This window comes from Taurulus bubalis (assembly GCF_910589615.1).
Source record: "Taurulus bubalis genome assembly, chromosome: 5".
NCBI lineage: Eukaryota > Metazoa > Chordata > Actinopteri > Perciformes > Cottidae > Taurulus > Taurulus bubalis.
Window position 1 is genome coordinate 24,251,929 of NC_136593.1, and position 17,780 is coordinate 24,269,708.

Here is a 17,780-nt window from a genome sequence, read left to right on the forward strand (position 1 = left end):
AGAGCTTTCGATGCTCACCAGCGTAGGTCTGGCAGAGGAGACCCGAAGAAGGGACAGTCGAGGAAGGTGCGGTTGTTCTCTATGACTTTGATCAACTGGTTTTTAGGGCCCAGCATCCTCGGAGGCATGTCTGCAAAGAGAGAGACAGAGGATGACGCCGTCACCAGGACATCACTTACCAGGGCTCTGCACCAGTCACACGTTTGTGACAGTCAGCTGGTGTGCACCATACGAGGTACTGAAGCAGTGACATGGAATCAAAATGTCATCATCTACACCTGTGCTTTCTATCTGGAACATGTCACAATATCCTCTGTGTAAAAGGCTTCGTAGATTAGATTTAATTTGTATGCAATTTCAACATTTTAAATGTCCAATTTGAACTGGTTACAGTTAAATAGCAGTGTATTCACATACTTTAGGGTAATTATGTTTGCTTTTTTTTATACAGAGTATTTCATAGTAATATTCATTATTAGTATAAATGTAATCTGCTGACGTCCAGTACAGGGATGAGTCCATGTTGTGTTTAGCCTAGCTTAGCATAAAATGTAGACAAGAAGACTGCTAGACCAACTCTGATTTTACAGAATGTAAAAGTGCCAAGAGACTAGATTCTTACTATGAATATGTGCTATCAACTTTTGTTGACTCTAATCATTGAAGGAAAACATGCACAAGTTCAGTGCTGGTGGAAACATCGACCTCCCCTCCGTGTCTTACCGAGGACGCTGACGAAGGCGTTGGCCAGCAGGTAGCCGTGCTGGTTGGAGGCGTTGCACTGGTAGACAGCGCTGCTGCCCATCTGCACCGAGCGGAAGATGATGGTGTCACCAAGCACCTGCCTGCTGGGGCTGTGGGGAGTGCCTGAGGTCAGGGAGGAAGATGGTAAGAAACACATACCAATAATGAGGAACATTACAGAATTAATTTTACACAGATGAGAGAAGACGATAGTGAATTGATTTGAGTGGTTGCTTTTATAGTGCGACAGACCTTAGTAAATAAGATCAGAACAGTACCAGGTCCTGGTTTTCCTTTTTAATTACTAAAATCTGGCAACTCAGAACTGCTGAGGTCCCGGGACAGAGGATGACGTGTGTGCACAGATTGTAAAGCCCTCTGAGGCAAATTTGGAATTTGTGATTTTGGGCAAAATAAATTGAATTGATTTTAATAGAATTTGATCAAAAAATTTAATTTGAGAGAATTGATTGGATAAGATAGTAAACTGGAATCAGTGTGTAATCAATGCCCTATTATAACATGTACATGTACTCAGAGCTTGGTGACAGCAACACTAACATAATATGAATGAATCGCCATCTTCTGAAAAACTGTGGCACAATTGGCAACCTTCAGTTTTATTATATTTTGTAATCAAATGTGGTAATGTTTCAAAAGCCCATTAATCACAATAATACATAATATAAATTCAACATAAAAAAGGAAGGGAAGATAAAAAGAAAGAAAGATTAACTAAAAGACAGATCAATAGAAAGAAAAATAGATTTAAAAAAGGAGAAAGGACGATAGATAGAAAGAGAAATAGAAAGAAAGAAAGATAGATAGATAAGAAAGACAGAAAGAAAGAAAAATTATAATAAAGAAAAACTGATAGAAATAAAGACAGATAAAAAGAAAGAATATGTACTCTCTATGGGCTGTCCGTTGATCAGCCACTCGATGGTGGGTTTGGGGTTGCCGTTGGCCCGACACACCAGCCGGCCGTTCTCCTCCGGAGCGAGCACCAGGTTGGAGGGTTTGTCGAGCCAATAAGGAGCCGCTGTGGAACGCAGAGTCAGATCAGCACAATGGACTCAAACACACACATCTGTAGAAACACTTCACCAGTGTAACCTCCTCACCTTTGACCTGGACAAAGATGGAGTGGCGGATGCTGCCTAAATGGTTGTTGGCCATGCAAACATACTCCCCAGCATCCTCCTCTGACACGTTGATGATCTTCAGGGTCTTGTTGTAGTTGTCTAACTTCACCTTCCTGACTGGCAGGTCCCCACCCTTCTTAAACCACTTGATGGTGGGCGTCGGACTGGAGGGGAGAAAGAGGGGAAACAAATCCTCATCATCACTTATTGGCAAAAAAGTTGGTCTCAGATTATTGAAACTGGATCAATGAATATCAGGTGAACATATCACAGAGGGGACATGGACTAAATGGAGGTTTGAATCATTTTTCTTCTATCTCAAATGTAAATAAAACATATGGTGTCTGAATTATGCAGTTATATTTATCTCTGATAAAAATAAAAACACCAGTAAAACAGCTGGTTCATAACTTTTAAAGGGTAATTTGTGTAGCAGGCGGCAACCTCCGGGTCTGAAAAGCATCTTAAAGCTGCATTCTCTCTAATGTCCAGCAGGGGACTCCTCTGGTTGTATAGAAGTCTATGAGAAAATGACTCTACTCACTTTTATTACCTCAGTTAATATTTAAACATGAGTTTATGTCTCAATCTCTAGTTTCAAGTCTTCTTCAATACAACATGATGTTAATTTAGTAAATGATGGTCCATTTAGAGTCAAATAGAACATAATGCAGAGTATGATTGAGGGCGGGGCTACCTTATGATTGACAGGTCGCTACCTCAGTGTTGTCCCGTCTTGGAGACTCCACACACCAATGGGTAATGTCTCAACTTCTTAATCTGTGGTATGCAGTATCCGAGCAGAACTCACTACAACTAATTTTATCCGTGTGTGTGTGTGTGTGTGTGTGTGTGTGTGTGTGTGTGTGTGTGTGTGTGTGTGTGTGTGTGTGTGTGTGTGTGTGTGTGTGCTCACAGTCCAGCAGCAATACACTCCAGCAGCAGTTGATTGTCCCGTAGCACCATCTTTGAGCTCTCGGTCCCCGAGGGTGAGAGGAAGGTCGGTGTGGACTCGGCTACTTTACGGCCTGCAGACGAGGAACAGGGGTTAACACACGCACAAACAAACACACACACACTGTAGTTTATCTTCGTACCAGGAGCTGAACATCCTGTTTGCAGGCGCTGCCACATGAATCTAACACTATTAGTCTGATCGTTTCCTTGTGGTTGCGCTCCATCTCCGCCAGGCTTCGGCTCTCTGCAGTCTGCTGTGAGGCCAAGGCGGCCTGTAAACGGGTTTAACACCCTCTGGCTTGTCTCAGAGGAAGACATTAGGAGATGCAGAAACAACAACGGACTCATTGATCTTGCTTTGCGTTTGCCAAGGGAACAGAGATGGAAAAGATTAGCTTAAATAGAGCAGCTGATAAAACGTTCTGCTGCTGGGAGGAGATTACTTCATCGTGAAGCTGAATATTTAAGTCATGAAGTCGATGGTGTTATTCAACCCCATGTTGAACCTTCCGGCAGGGCTTGGCTAAAGCAAGGAGCAGCATTGGAACTGGAGCCTTAGGACAGAAACTAGGTGTTGTTTGGATTTGGCTTTTAGGTTGCGGGGCATTCATGAATCAAACAGTCAGTTCAGCAAAGCATTCTGGGACGTGAGCAAACTGCTAAGTGCTGTCTTTGTTTGTATACTTCAACAACCAAACGCATGTGGCACTTTAAGCAGGCATGTAGTTGGGTGAACTCACCTTTACTGGTGACAAAATAATAAGTGTGTCAAATGTGTACTCTTTTGATGTTCATAGTCTGTATTCATGTACCATACAAGGATAAAAATGTTCCACCAAGTGCATTTATTTAAAATGCTACTTCTTCAATTACTTTAAGTGTTACAATATACAAACTAATAATTCAACTGTCAGCTGTTTTCAGCTCAAACACTTCAGCCGAAGCTTCAAATAAAGTATCCTCAACTGCTTTAAGAGCTTCATCTTTCACATGGAAACAGTTAATGTTCAGACTTATTAAACTGCAAACCTTTGATTATCGCAAGCTGTCATTTTTAGCCACAACAATTTAGTCTCATCTCTGTATTATCATCTACTGTAGATGTAGTTTATTATTACTCTGCATTTTTGAGTAATGGAATTCAAACTTTAAAGCCGTTTTTTACTTTCTTACACTTAATCTGGTGAAACTGAGAGTTAAATGTCAAAATGAATGTAGGAAGTGGGTCTGTAAACTGTGATGGATGTTACAACGGACAGTTTAGGTAATAATTTAACCTTCCACATTAAGCCTGACTATATCATGCTTTATGTGCTCGTGTTTATTCCCATGAGAAAATAAGATCCAAGTTGTAAAACAGAATTATGAAATCTGTACAGGAATCCTAGTAATCCACTTTGTTTTGGACACATTCAGCGTGGCCTGACCTTGTACTACATCCTCTGTATGCGGCATTGGTTATGATAATTGACTGGTAATAATTTGAAACTACACCACAGAATGAACCAATTAAAAAAGCTGCTGCTTTTTTAATCTTATTACACAGACTGATTTGTCTGCTTCTTTGATCATTACTTAAGAGTTCTAGAGAGCACATTTTCCAGTCTGATCCAATCCCAACACAAATGCTGCCAACAGTGTGGACATAAACTCCAGCCAAGCAGAGAGCTGCAGCATGCCGAGGAGTGTGTGGGCTTGAATTAGCATTAGCCTCCTTTGTGATGCAGATCTGTGTGGGATTAAAGCATCGGTTAGCGGTTAGCTTCTCCAGTGGCCGGCGAAGGAGGATCTGCTATTGTTAGTGACACTGTGTGGAGAAGAAGATTAAGAAGAAGAAACATACAGAGGTCGGTTAGTGGTAACAAAGTCATCATGTGCACAATCACTATAGTGAGCGCTACGGCAATGCAGTGAGCTACCAGGAGACGTGGCGAACATGGCTAACACTCTACTGATGAGGCTGGCAGCGCTTCCCAGGATGCACTGCATCTTTAGACTCAATCCCACTCACGAAAAAATGTATTAGATTAGTAATAAATTAGCTAACGTGTGTGCATGAGCGTGTTTAGTAGAGGTCTCGTGGCAGCGTTTTGACAGCTGTTACAGTCCCGTCACTCCCCCATGCTCACTCAGAAATGTGTCTGAGAGCAGACTTACCTCCATACATATATGACTATTAATGACCACAGCGTGAATCCGAGCTGAATATTCATCATGTGACCTAATCCCTCTCTGTGCTGGAGCCTCGTCGGGGTCTTCGGTCCCACTGGGGCCTCGGAGCCCCCGGCTTGGTCTGTCACTGAGCATCTTTTCCCCTTAGGGACACATCACCCCCCAACATCAGCCACTGACACATATGTTGCCACTTCGGCTAATCTCTTCCCTCCAGCTATGGGCTCATTCAATAGCTGTATGGCATAATGAACATACTTTTATACTGTAATTTGTGTGTTGATTAAGGTATGTGTATTCATTACATGTGATCGTTTAACACTGATTGAAAGGTGGAATAGACTAAATGACATGAATACGTATTTCTACTGTGAGTGCATATTATCAGGGTCAGAGAGATGTGGGAATGTCTTTTACTGGAAGTCACATCTGGCCCAGTCGCTCATTCTCCTCGCCAACATTGAATTTAGTTTCATTCTTCATTTAATGAGCAGCTGACTAACACTACACGGATTGAACAGGAGCAATTTTATTCTGCTGCAACATATTGCATGTATTCATCTCTGTCAGTTATATAAGGAGTTTCAGTGGAGAGTTGGCGTGTGCCAAGATGCTCAAAAGGGATTAACATATTTTATTCTCATGGAAACGAGAATAAAAACAAAACATGTTTGATCTCGAGGACTTTTGAGGCGAAGAACATACTGCATATAGACACAAAATAAAAAAACACATCTTAAAATACAGTGTAAACCTTGCCTTGCGAGGTCAGACTGTTTACCTCACTAGCTTTTGAGATTGATTGACTGCTGCAAGGTTTAATCACATTATAGACAATGCTTAGATAATAAGATGACTCAACACCTCTTTTAGGTGCATACAGTAGTTTAAGCACAGATTAAACTATGTTTTCAGGGTCACCATTATGTTTTTCTTGTTTGAAAATGGGAAGGAAAATCCAATAAAAAGTTCCAATGGCTGGTAAATGTGTTCAATCGGGTGTCAGAGTTTAGCGTTGTCTCCTAAAAAACTTGTTCCCATACAACAAAACTGCATTCTAAATTATGTTTAGAGGGAAACACATTTTTAAATGTTTTAACAGGGGCTAAAAGACGTTTTTCCGTTTAGTTTTTTTTGTCTCACAAATACGTTTCTAATCAAAGTCTGAAAAGGGTAAAAATAAAAACAGGGCTTTCACCCAGGAGGCTGCTGTTTGTGTCCTGAATAAAAACGTAAATTAAATAAAAGTCAACGCTGAATTCTTATTTTAAGTCTGTAAAATTTCAATAGGGTTGATATGTAAGTGAATGACAGTAATCTGTTATAGAGCCTACGCATAATAGCGATTCAGTGACATTAAAACCAATATTGCTAAAATCTTCTTTCAGTTGTTAACTCACAATGGAAAACAGAACAGAAAGAAGCAGTGGCAGACAATGTCTCTTAAAAACTTTAAATTGAGTCAGCCAATCTTTCCAGAATAGACTGTATGAATCCTATGGCCCCCAAAGTGGCCTGATCACATTTGATCCGTATTCCAGTGTCTCTTATAAGTTCATGTGATCTTTATTAGATGTATTAAGGGAAATAGTTGTTTTGATAATTTTTTGAAAGATCTAAATATGGTTGAATTAATGTAGATTGTTCTCTCTGCTAAGCATCCAATTAAAAATATATAATATCAACAGCATAAGAATTAGTTATACCTCATAGAAACACACAGACCCACACTCACTTCTCCATCTAAAGCCACACGGTGAATTCTACACATGTAGAGAGCAGGTAGGAGGTTAACTGTGTGTCTAAGGTCAAGCGGAGGTCAGTGATGACTCGGCTTCACTGAGCTAGCAAGGTTAGTGTGCGAGCCGTGTTACTGTGGGGGGGCGGGGACAGGAAGTGACTCACCACCGTAGGGGTCAGTGGCATTGTAAGACGTGGCATTATACGGCTCCTCTGAAAACACACACATATAAACACACACACACACACACTGGCTCATCAATCCACACACAGGACACACTCACAGAACCTGATGACACACGATCACATCTGAAGAAAAATAATTGACAGTATATCAGATGACCCAACATTTCATTGTCTTGTCTTTTCTGCAGCAACCTGAAAAAATAGCATTAAAGGTTTTATGATTGAATGCGTCTCATGTCATGTCATGACATGACATCACCTCTAGATGGGGACATGTCATACTTCATTGGTTGGATCGGTGTGTGATCAGAACAGTGTGTGTGTGTGTGTGTGTGTGTGTGTGTGTGTGTGTGTGTGTGTGTGTGTGTGTGTGTGTGTGTCTACTCACTCGTCTGGACTTTGAGTGTGAAGGGGTTCTTCTGCTGGATGGTGTGTGTGAAAAGGAAGCGAGCGTTGCAGCTGTAGTCGGTGTGAGCGTCTTTGGTCAAGACGTTGGAGAAGTACAGGTCTCCGTTCAGACCCATGGACACCCGCTTGTCCTGAGCGATGGGAGTCATCGCTGGACGACAGAGAGGGGACCAGAGGGAGGCGGAGAGAGAGAGAGAATGAAACATGAACAAGTGGATCTGATAGGGTCTTCAGCTTTAGTAGCAGCTTGTAGACACATGTTAACATTAGCACAAAGATAAAGACATGAGGATTTATCATTTTAATGTTAAACTTAAATATAAACTTGAAGAATCTTCACCGTGGATATTTTTGTGGGGAAAATCATAGCTATGATTTCCTAACTTGTCCCTAATTGTTTTCTGATGAGAACACATGTGGTACATTGGCTATTTTCTGTCATTTTGATTATAATTATGAATATTTTTAATCATATTTGGAAATTAATATTTTGCAATATACATATTGTGCAAACAGTCCAGCGCCTCTTAAATATGTGTACTTAATTTGCCAAAACATTGACAAGAAGCACAATAATAAGTTAATGATTTACATCATTATCATAATATAAAAATTTTAAAAAAAGCGTGAATATTTATATTTATATACAAATTCACTACAAATTCCAATCTGAGTATAATATTTGAAAGAGAGGAGCGTTCACTAGGCATGCAGGGTCTGATGAAAAAAATCAATTACATTATGGGAAATGAAGCATTTTTTTGTAGATTGATCAAAACTATGGACGACAAGTCTGGTATCTCTGCCACTACTGCTTTGATTTTGATCCGTCTATTTCAAGTCCCACAACGTATACTAATCATGTCTTGATGCAGGCCTGTATCAACTGTAGCTGTTTGTCAAGACATCAAATGCAATCATCACCATCTCGCTCTCACCTCCTGTATCAAAGAGTCTAACCACTAGCCTGTAGGTCGTTAAATGTGTGTATACTTTCACATACAGTACAACTCAGTGCAGCGTCTGTTCGGGTTAGCTGTGGTAACCCGACTGAAGTGTCATCCTACAGTTGCTACAGGCAAACGTTAACGGTCGCCCTACAAACACAGACTTCCAGACGGACCGTCATCCACACTCTAACTTCTCCAGCTGACGTGGGCCGTATGGTCGTCAAGACAATGCCCGGGGACCAATCAGCAGCCGGGCCAGCAGTCCTCATGAAGCGCTGGCTTGTTAAAGTGTCGAGGCAGCATGACACGCTGATGAACTGTGGTAGATCTGAATGTACGGTTAGTGTGTGTCATAAAGGCTTTTCACTGCGTGGTCAACACATAAGGTCCAAAGATGTCCAGATATGAGTCATTTCAAGTCATTCAGTCATTGTAATGGTTGTTGGACTAGGGTGCTTTTTACGGTGTCTCTGTTTGGCTGGAAAACAGCTTCTGGCTGGACATGGAGGTCTGCACACACACACACACAGACACACTCACACACACTCAGCAGTACTGTGGCGTAACCCACTTGGGAGAAGGACAATGCAGTGCAAAGAAGAGAGGTGAGGAAAGGATGCCAGACTGGCTCCAGACTCTAAAGTCTCCCTCCAATTGCTGAAAGAGAGAAACTGAGCGAGAAAGAGGGATAAAAGCCCAAACTAAAGCAATACGCTCAGAGGTCACTGGAGACACACCGCTATGAAAAGAGGGACATCAAGCCTGTCTCTGGATGACCTGATAGACCTCTAGCCTCCCACAATGTAAAGGGACTGAAAACAAAAACAAAATGCAGTTCTCAGCACCTTGGTTGCTCTTCCTTGTGGATGATAATTGATTTTTACTTGAGTCAGTAAACATGAGAATGATGCAGTCAGCATTAAAGCTAATTATCAACAACTCTGTACTAGTGAAATGACCATGGCAAACAGTTCTACTCCTATTCTATTTCCATCATCAGTGACACACAGCTAAAACTCACTACATATAGAGACAGAGAAATACACTTAGTGTACTTGTGTGTATATCTGTTTGTAATTCTTGCTCACCGCTGTTCATCCAGAAGGTGAACGGAGGAGGCAGGCCCGGTGGGGGGTTGCAGGCTAGAACCAGCGGGACGCCTTCAGTCACCACCACCGGCTCCAGCACCTCTTTAGGCCATAGAGGAGCCTCTGGAGGACGGGGCGGATGGGAGTAGAAGGGGGAGGAAAGGGGGAGGAAGGAAGAAAGAGAGACAGAGATGTGAGAAATGATCAATGACAAGAATTTCAATCAAACACAGGGTGAGGGAGGAATAATAGGAGTAAAGTCTGCAAAGTTTCTTAGGAACTGTTGCCGTCCTTCACGGATGATTGATTGTATTCAAGGTCATTTTTGCTGGTTGTAATTAACAGTGTGTGTAATGTAAGATACCATAATGCTTTCTTTCAGCCTGTGATATGTTACGGTATGCATTATGTCCAAATATTGTGTCTGTCTGTGTGTGTGTGTGTGTGTGTGTGTGTGTGTGTGTGTGTGTGTGTGTGTCTGTGTGTGTGTGTGTGGGTGTGTGTGTGTGTGTGTGTTCTTACTGGAGACTCGGAGCAGGATTTTGTTGGACAGAGCCACTCCGAGGTCGTTGGTGGAGAAACACTGGTACTCCCCCTCATAGTCCTCTGGTCGTCCTCCGCTACGGAAACCGATCTCCAGAGTTCCCGAGCGTTTTCGCATCGTCACCCTGGGATCTTTCCCGATGTTGAAAAACTTCCCGTTCCTTCGCCATGAGAACCTGAGCAGCCAGGAGACAACGGATCAAAGAGTCCGTGTTATCACATTGTTGATGCCTGGAACTGAAGTTCATTCTACTGATGTCCTCTTTATGTGATGCTAATTTTGGACTTTGATACTTTCTGTTGACAACCAGACCCTAACCAAGTAGTTTTGTAGTGTAGTGCTGCTCCAAGAATATGTTGATTATACAGATATTTCACATGTAAACCCTTCCAGCAGCTCAATCATGCCTGCAGGATGCTAATTTGAAATATCTACAGAGAAAAAATGTTATACAACAGAGTGAAGAAGCTGGAATTAAGTGAATGAAAACAGTTTCTGTTAAAGAGTGTAGTTTTATGCTGATGATTTTATACATGAAAAATACCAGACCCCTTCTTTAGGAAGAAAGAATTAAGGCAGGGGAATCATGGAAAAGTTACCAAGGCATGAGATAAACCCACTGGGCTACCACCAGCTTAACATGGACTCCTAATTGTTTCAACAACCGGTAAATGTGAAAGTCCTTCGCTTGTCGCTTGGTTGCCATCTTACGTTGCTCAACTGCCACATGACTGCAGCACAAAGATCCTCCACACGCTCTCCATGTGCTAGTACTGTAGCTTAATCCTGCTCCATGTGGTGTTTCCAGAGGGCTCCCTGATTAGTGAGGAACACTGATATATGCTTACATAACGCGGTTTCTATTTTTAGTGATGAGCGAGGATTTACAGAAGATCCTTCCTGTTCACTTTTAGGCCACTTCCAGTCAAGCCGGGCCTGTTTGAGGTGCAGCACAGCAATGAGCCTGAACAATGGGCCACTATTGAAGCTCTGGAGACCAGATCTATGTGTGTGTGTGTGTGTGTGTGTGTGTGTGTGTGTGTGTGTGTGTGTGTGTGTGTGTGTGTGTGTGTGTGTGTGTGTGTAGTGAGAGACTGACTGTGAGTGAATAAGTGAACGATCCCTTACGCTGAATGTTTCATGAGCATGAATAGTCAACAGAGTGCATTATTGGAGCACAAAGCCTGTCCTGGGAAGGGGAGAGCCAATGTGTGTGCATGGGAGAGAGCACCTTATTGTGAGGTTGTGTTAGTGGTTGTGTGTGCGTGTGTGAGTGTACGTGCGTGCGTGTGCATGTGTGTCTTACGTAAAGACAATCTGTCTACAAATAAACAATGTACCACTGTCCTGAGATAGTCATACCAACACTGATGTAACCACTGGAGACCCTGTGTGTGTGTGTGTGTGTGTGTGTGTGTGTGTGTGTGTGTGTGTGTGTGTGTGTGTGTGTGTGTGTGTGTGTGTGAGAATTAGAAAGATGAGAGCAAGAGAGAGAGAGAGAGAGAGAGAGAGAGAGAGAGAGAGAGAGAGAAGTAGAAGTAGAAGAAATGAACATCATGCTGTATTGAAGCTAGAGATTGAGACCATAAACTCATGTTTACAATGTTTACTGAGGTAATAAATCCAGAGAGAAGTAGAGTCATTGTCTCATATACTTCTATACAACCAGAGGAGTCCCCCCTAATGGCCATTAGAAAGAATGCATCTTTAAGGCTGTTCAGCGTAGGCATCACTTTTCAGAACTGCAGTTTGGCGTCTTGTAGAAACCCTTTTATGTTTAGAAAGAAATCATGAGACAGACAGAGCAACAAAAGCACAACAGACCACTTGTCAGGTTGAGACTGTGGAGGGGAGGCAGACAGGTGTCACCCAGAGTGTATAGGGTTGTTAGAGGGCAGGAAAAGAGCTTTAGGGTACGACATCACTCAACTAAAGAGAAAGAGGGTCAGCGAAAACAAGCTAACGTGAAAGTGTGTTGTGTGGATGTGTGTGTGTGTGTGTGTGTGTGTGTGTGTGTGTGTGTGTGTGTGTGTGTGTGTGTGTGAGAGAGAGACGGACAGATAGGGAGACAGGGAGATGGGGGAGTGGGGGCAGAGTGGCACTTTGCATAACCCTCACTGGCAGAGAGACACAGGGCTGGATTGAGAGGGCAAGGAGACACCAAGGACAGATCAGACCGGGGTGACAGAGGAGAGATTAAAAAAAAAAGAGAGAACAGAAAAAGACAATGAGAGACAAGGAACGACTGGAGGGTGGGAAGGAGAGGAAGAGGAGGGTAGAGGAATGCTTCACGTTCGGCATCACGTGATCCTCCCTGGAGCGCTCGGTCCTCAGCTGTGTTGCTGTTTCCCTGATTTCTCTCCAGCTGCGTCTGATTGGTGCACACAGTCTGCAGCCGGTCACTTTGGCAAGTTGATGCGTCAATCGCACTGTTTTCTGAGTTACCTGCAAGCTTTTTCAAACTGTCTCACCAGGTATTCTACGCCTGGTGACTTCAGCCTCTTCATCCTGATTTCATTTCCATGAAACGGTGCCCCGCCGATTTAACACGTAAGGACTCATCCGGGGGAATTATGGGGACACTTATTTAGGACAGAGGGTTGTTCTTCTTAGTTTAGTTTCTTTTTAGTAATTCACTACCATTATATTGGGGTCGAGGCACTTCAGCAAGGAGTGAAACAAGTTAATAAAGTACTATTTTTTTCTTTTGTTTTTTAACTGTACCTCCTTCGACTTATCATCTGCTTGTGTCTCTTATCATCTGCTTGTGTCTCTACAGCTGGATCTATTGAACTCCAAACAATGAGCAAAGGACGTGTGTGTGTGTGTGTGTGTGTGTGTGTGTGTGTGTGTGTGTGTGTGTACTGCTTACGTTGGCACTGGGTTGCCCTTGGCCTCACACTCGATGATGATGTTATCTCTGGGGTCGACAATGTAGTCCTTCACTGACTGTTTGACGATGGTGGGGGGCTGCTTCACTGAGGGGGCGGGGACAGAGAGAGAAGGTTACAGGGATATAAAGGCTGTGGACACACACACACACACACACACACATACATACAGCGCTGTGTGCACTTTAGACAACATGGGTTTTCAATAGTTTTACAGGAAGCTTTCCGAGAGATCAATACACCGATTTCTTGTCTTACAGTCACACAACTCAAGAGGAAGGGCGGCCACTAGCATACCTCTTGAAACACAGTTCATTTAAGCTGCCAAGGACATTAAAATAATTTTATTTAGTTTCCAATATGTCCAGTAGCAGTCATGAGAAACATGATATGTTGGGTTTGACTATTTAATTAAGTGTGTCATCATATACTGGCGCTTCAATGAAAAGTTGAAACATATATTATGTGTCAGTAAAGTTGTCGAACTTAAGAGACAATGTTTTACTAACTTTAGAATGACCTAATAAAACATGTACAGTTCAAGAAATCACGAGGCACATTTAGGTCTGCAGCTTTAAAAGATAAAGCTGGTTTTATTCTATTTTTTTATTTTTAGCGAGCGGATTGAAAACACATTTGGTGTTACAGTGAATATTTGTGTATTTGAGGACGATGTATGTAGTGTTGATACACACAATACTTTCCAGGGGATTTGTTGATTAGTGAAGTTATAGAATATTGGCTGACATTTCAATCTCCAAGAATTCTTCTTTTTTTCTTCTTTTGGATTTATGTATTTGTCATATATCAATCTGAACCTGCGTTCCGTTCTTATTAAGAAATAAACAGATGATAGTTTCCGTCTCCCCAGCTGTGTTCAGTCTGCTATACATATTTAATGGCTCGTCAAACCCATCAACAGTAAAGACACCACGCAGCCAACATTTTTATGCCCTTTTGCATTTCCAGCTCAGTGAGCCCTGCAAGGCTGTGGCTCTAACACTGTACACAAGTAAACACACACACACACACACACACACACACACACACACACACACAGTACACACAAATCAAGATAACAAGCACTTCAGAGGGCCAGCCGCCTGCTGGATTAAAGGAGGGGCTTGATGCTCTGAAAGAAAGCTTTGTGGCTGATACACCAATGAATTCCTGCCTAACAGAGAGGACAGAGATCTGTAATTGAAGCTATTCCAACTAATTTCACCCACCACTGAAAAAGGACTATATCCCTCATGTTGCTATGGCAACCATAGGAGTATTCTCATAGTATGCTTGGTAGTGATAAAAGCCGGGCAATGAGAGATAATTGGTATGGAAATGATTCCTCGGCATATCAGCTTAGACAACATCCTCCAAGACTCACATGCTTAAAACGGCCTCTGAGTTATGACTGCTGTACTGATATATATAATACTGGTGTTCCTCCGTAAATTTCACATGTACATTATTTCACACTTACAACCAATGATCTGTTCAGCTACTCCGATCCATCGTTCACTATCATTCATTAACAGATTTTGGGGATTTGAGAGCAATTTATTTTTTAAATCACAAATTGCAAAGTATGTGTTCCCCAAATGTTTTTATTAGGCATGGCATTCCCATCTAAATCAACATAGCAGGATGGTCGGAGCGGCGGCCATGTATATGGGTATTATTGTCATTGCCAGCGTTGCAGCCGGCTAGCTTAACCACTAAACCGAGTGTTCAGAATCACTGGGGTGAGGTCTGCTAGCTCCACCATGCTTTAATGCTACACTGGTACCAGAAAATGAGCCGAACAGCAGGGTGGTGGTCATATTCTATTTTTACGTGTTTTTATGTGTTTTGCTTCTAGCAAGAGGAGAAATAAACGGTAGATTAGCAAGTGCTACTGTATAGGAGCTACAAGCTATGAGCTGGTTGGACAGAAACATTAGCATGGTTAAAAAGAAACACTTACGGTCTTGCAGGATCTTTGCTGTTAGTCCAATGTAAAGCCAAAGAGAGACAGGAAGAATGGACAAATAGTATTGTGATTGTTAATCATGTTAGAGACATATACACATGTATAACCTATTCAGCAATATGTTATGCTATGTTCAGCTCAGTGGTTCCCAGCTGGCGAAGGTGCATTCTGAGTGAGCAGGTGGTTCAACTTTGTCAAAGAAAAACTTCTTTAAACCACTTATATGTATTTGTATCACCTGCAGATGTATTGCACTGATCCTGTCATCAGACATATTCCCTTTGTGTAATAAAACATAGTGTTAGTAGTTGTATCAGTTTTCATCTTGGGAAATCATACTGAAAAATATGTATTACGTTGGCCTGCTGTTTGTGTTGACAGTGACCTGATGGTTGACCCTGAGGCTCGACCAGTTGAGAACCACAGTTTACAGTTATATTGTGAAGAGTTATGTGATAAGATCACGAGAGAGAGAACTGTAATATGAAGTATGAAGAAACAATGACTCACCTGTAAAGTGTTCCCGTGTCAGCAAACAGTGAGCAGGAAGGAGGAGAAAGACAACACACAAGTTATACGTTTTGGTAAATGCAGTGTCATAACTGTGTATATCAAATGCAAATAATTGATTAGTAAAAGAATGGAAACATCATCATAACTGCATGTAATGCTGCTCTGCTGTATTTGTGAGGCTAGCATGACGTTTTCAAAGGTCTGCACTGTGCGTAGTTTTTACTGATGTCGTTGTGGAAGGATTTACAGGCACTGTTGACCATTATGATAAAAGCAGGGAGCTGTTCCTTTAAAGCACACTCATGTTTTCTAACTCATCCAAGGGCACAAATAAAAGACACAGGAGAGACTACAGATCTCCTGCTCAGCGTGCTGCTGACGGCTGGTGACGAGGCAGTTTGTGTTTCCTTCAGAGTTTCATTTCATCTCAGTGAGTGGGGCCATGACAAGGTTTTCTTAGGCAGCCAGATTCTGTATGACGTGATTACAATGTTTTGGTTTCTGCATCGCCAATAAAAGTGAGGATTATACAATGAGGTGTACCAATAAACCAATAAAGCTTGAGAATCACTGCTTGAACTTATATAACATTTATTTTCTAGCTACTTTTTGATATTACACAATCAGTCGGGACATTTGATTCTCTATTGGTAGGACAGTGATACATTACTGGGTACTATGAGGTTGTAACTATGGTAAAATGGATTCAATGTGTCAGAAAAGACTTAATAATGTTTGTGTTATACATAAGTAAATACTGTATATAAAGTACACATCTAGTTCATCCAGTCATTTTGTAATGCAAGCTGAAAATGCTGGCTTTTTTAAATAAGCTTTTATTGTTTTAATCAGCAACAGCCTGATAAAAAGACAGGGATCTAACAATGAAGTGTGTAGCGTGACTTTGTGTAATAAGTAATGTAATGCAACAGTAATTATTCAACTGGAGCGAGAGGTCAAAAAAATGTAAAATAACTTTTGATTGTTGCTGAACTTTTAAATGTGCTGAATATCTGTTTATGTAGATATGTATTTATTCTTATATATTTGCCTGACTGGTCTACACACACACACACACACACACACGCCCCCTCTCAGGAGCCTGACCTTGAAGGTGTGTGCACTAAATGCATGCTCTCATCCATGCTGCTATTCACTAGCATGTCTTTGTCTTGTATATTTGATCCAGTTAATAAGGAGGACTGTGTTGTGTTCACTGCAGTAGAACTCTGCAGAGCGTTCTAATCAACTTAAAGAGCACTCATCATTAGCCCTTTAGATTTGATCATGTGTAAATGGAGTGTGTGTGGGTGTGTTAACATGTGTTGATGTGCGGAAAGCTCTCATCAATAAAGGTCAAGAGGGCAGTTTTCTGTGAAGCAGATAAGGAGGCATAAGGAAAAGAGGGGGGTGGGGCTTCTCATCCTTTCTACTGAATGAAACCATCACCACTGTGGAGCATGTGGTGCCGTAGTTAGCTCTGACAGAGAGCCACATGGGAGCAGCCATTAGGGCTCTGACATGTCGTATAGCATCATTTGGAGATAGAGAAACGTGATGACGTGCATTGCAAAGCTGACAAATGGATCACTGGTGGTTTTTGATATATATTCAGTGAGTAATGGTGCAGTCAGAAGACCCGTTATAACATTGTTATTGTTGATGTGTGCATATACATCCAGAGCTACAGGAAAGCCATGAAGCAAGTTAAACTCCTTGTACACTATGTGTAAACATGCCTGGTCTGAATATGTATTGTCAATGTATATCTCTGATGGAGTACGGAGGACCGAAGCTGCTCTGTAGTCCGCTGGTACGACAGCAGATACTTCTGTGTTGCTTCTGGTTCTGATTCTGGTGCTTAGATCGTGGACCCTGAACTTAAAATCTGTCTATGTTATGATGTATAAACAGAAGTATTTTGAAAAAAGGGTTACTCCAACCCAGTTCAAACGTTTGGACATCAGCCTTTAAAGCCGGGGGGACGAAGAGATGACAGCTGAAGCACATGCATAATAATATGTTAGTTGCCCGACCCTATAAGCTTGACTTATAAACTTGTTTTCCAGGACTGAATCCTCTTTGAGTTATTTGTCATTCTATGTGTATTTATTTCATCTAAGAAATTCCGTCATCTCCATTTTGCACCAAAGCCTATTATAAAAACATAACAATAAACTAAGAAGGTGGTCAACACCAACAGCGTGACTGCACACGCAATATCACGCAGCAGGTCATGCAGCATACGTGAACACTGTGTATCATACTGAACTATGTAGAAGTGACCATCTGATTCTTTGTATTATCATAAATAAATACAACTGTCAGTGTGGAGAATACATTAAGAAGAGGTCATTGGGTCATAATGGTATTCTCCCAACGGTCCCTGTTGGGCCGTGTGTGTGTGTGTGTGTGCAAGTGTGTGTGTGTCAAATCAATAAGCCATTAGAAGTCCACGGTTGAAAGGTCAGGA

At 41.8% G+C, this 17,780-nt stretch overlaps 1 protein-coding gene across 1 annotated transcript in view; it reads right to left on the reverse strand.

The window, feature by feature from the left end:
* The window catches only part of nfasca (neurofascin homolog (chicken) a), a gene marked incomplete at both ends in the record, with an annotated part of 51,794 nt that overhangs the window by 31,756 nt on the left and 2,258 nt on the right, over positions 1–17,780 (reverse strand). Inside the window, 11 exons of the mRNA XM_079217722.1 lie at positions 19–130; positions 724–867; positions 1,655–1,786; positions 1,869–2,053; positions 2,806–2,917; positions 6,924–6,971; positions 7,333–7,503; positions 9,391–9,513; positions 9,913–10,109; positions 12,807–12,912; positions 14,789–14,806. Coding sequence (XP_079073848.1) covers positions 19–130; positions 724–867; positions 1,655–1,786; positions 1,869–2,053; positions 2,806–2,917; positions 6,924–6,971; positions 7,333–7,503; positions 9,391–9,513; positions 9,913–10,109; positions 12,807–12,912; positions 14,789–14,806 — 1,348 coding nt within the window. The remainder of the gene's footprint in view (positions 1–18; positions 131–723; positions 868–1,654; positions 1,787–1,868; positions 2,054–2,805; positions 2,918–6,923; positions 6,972–7,332; positions 7,504–9,390; positions 9,514–9,912; positions 10,110–12,806; positions 12,913–14,788; positions 14,807–17,780) is intronic.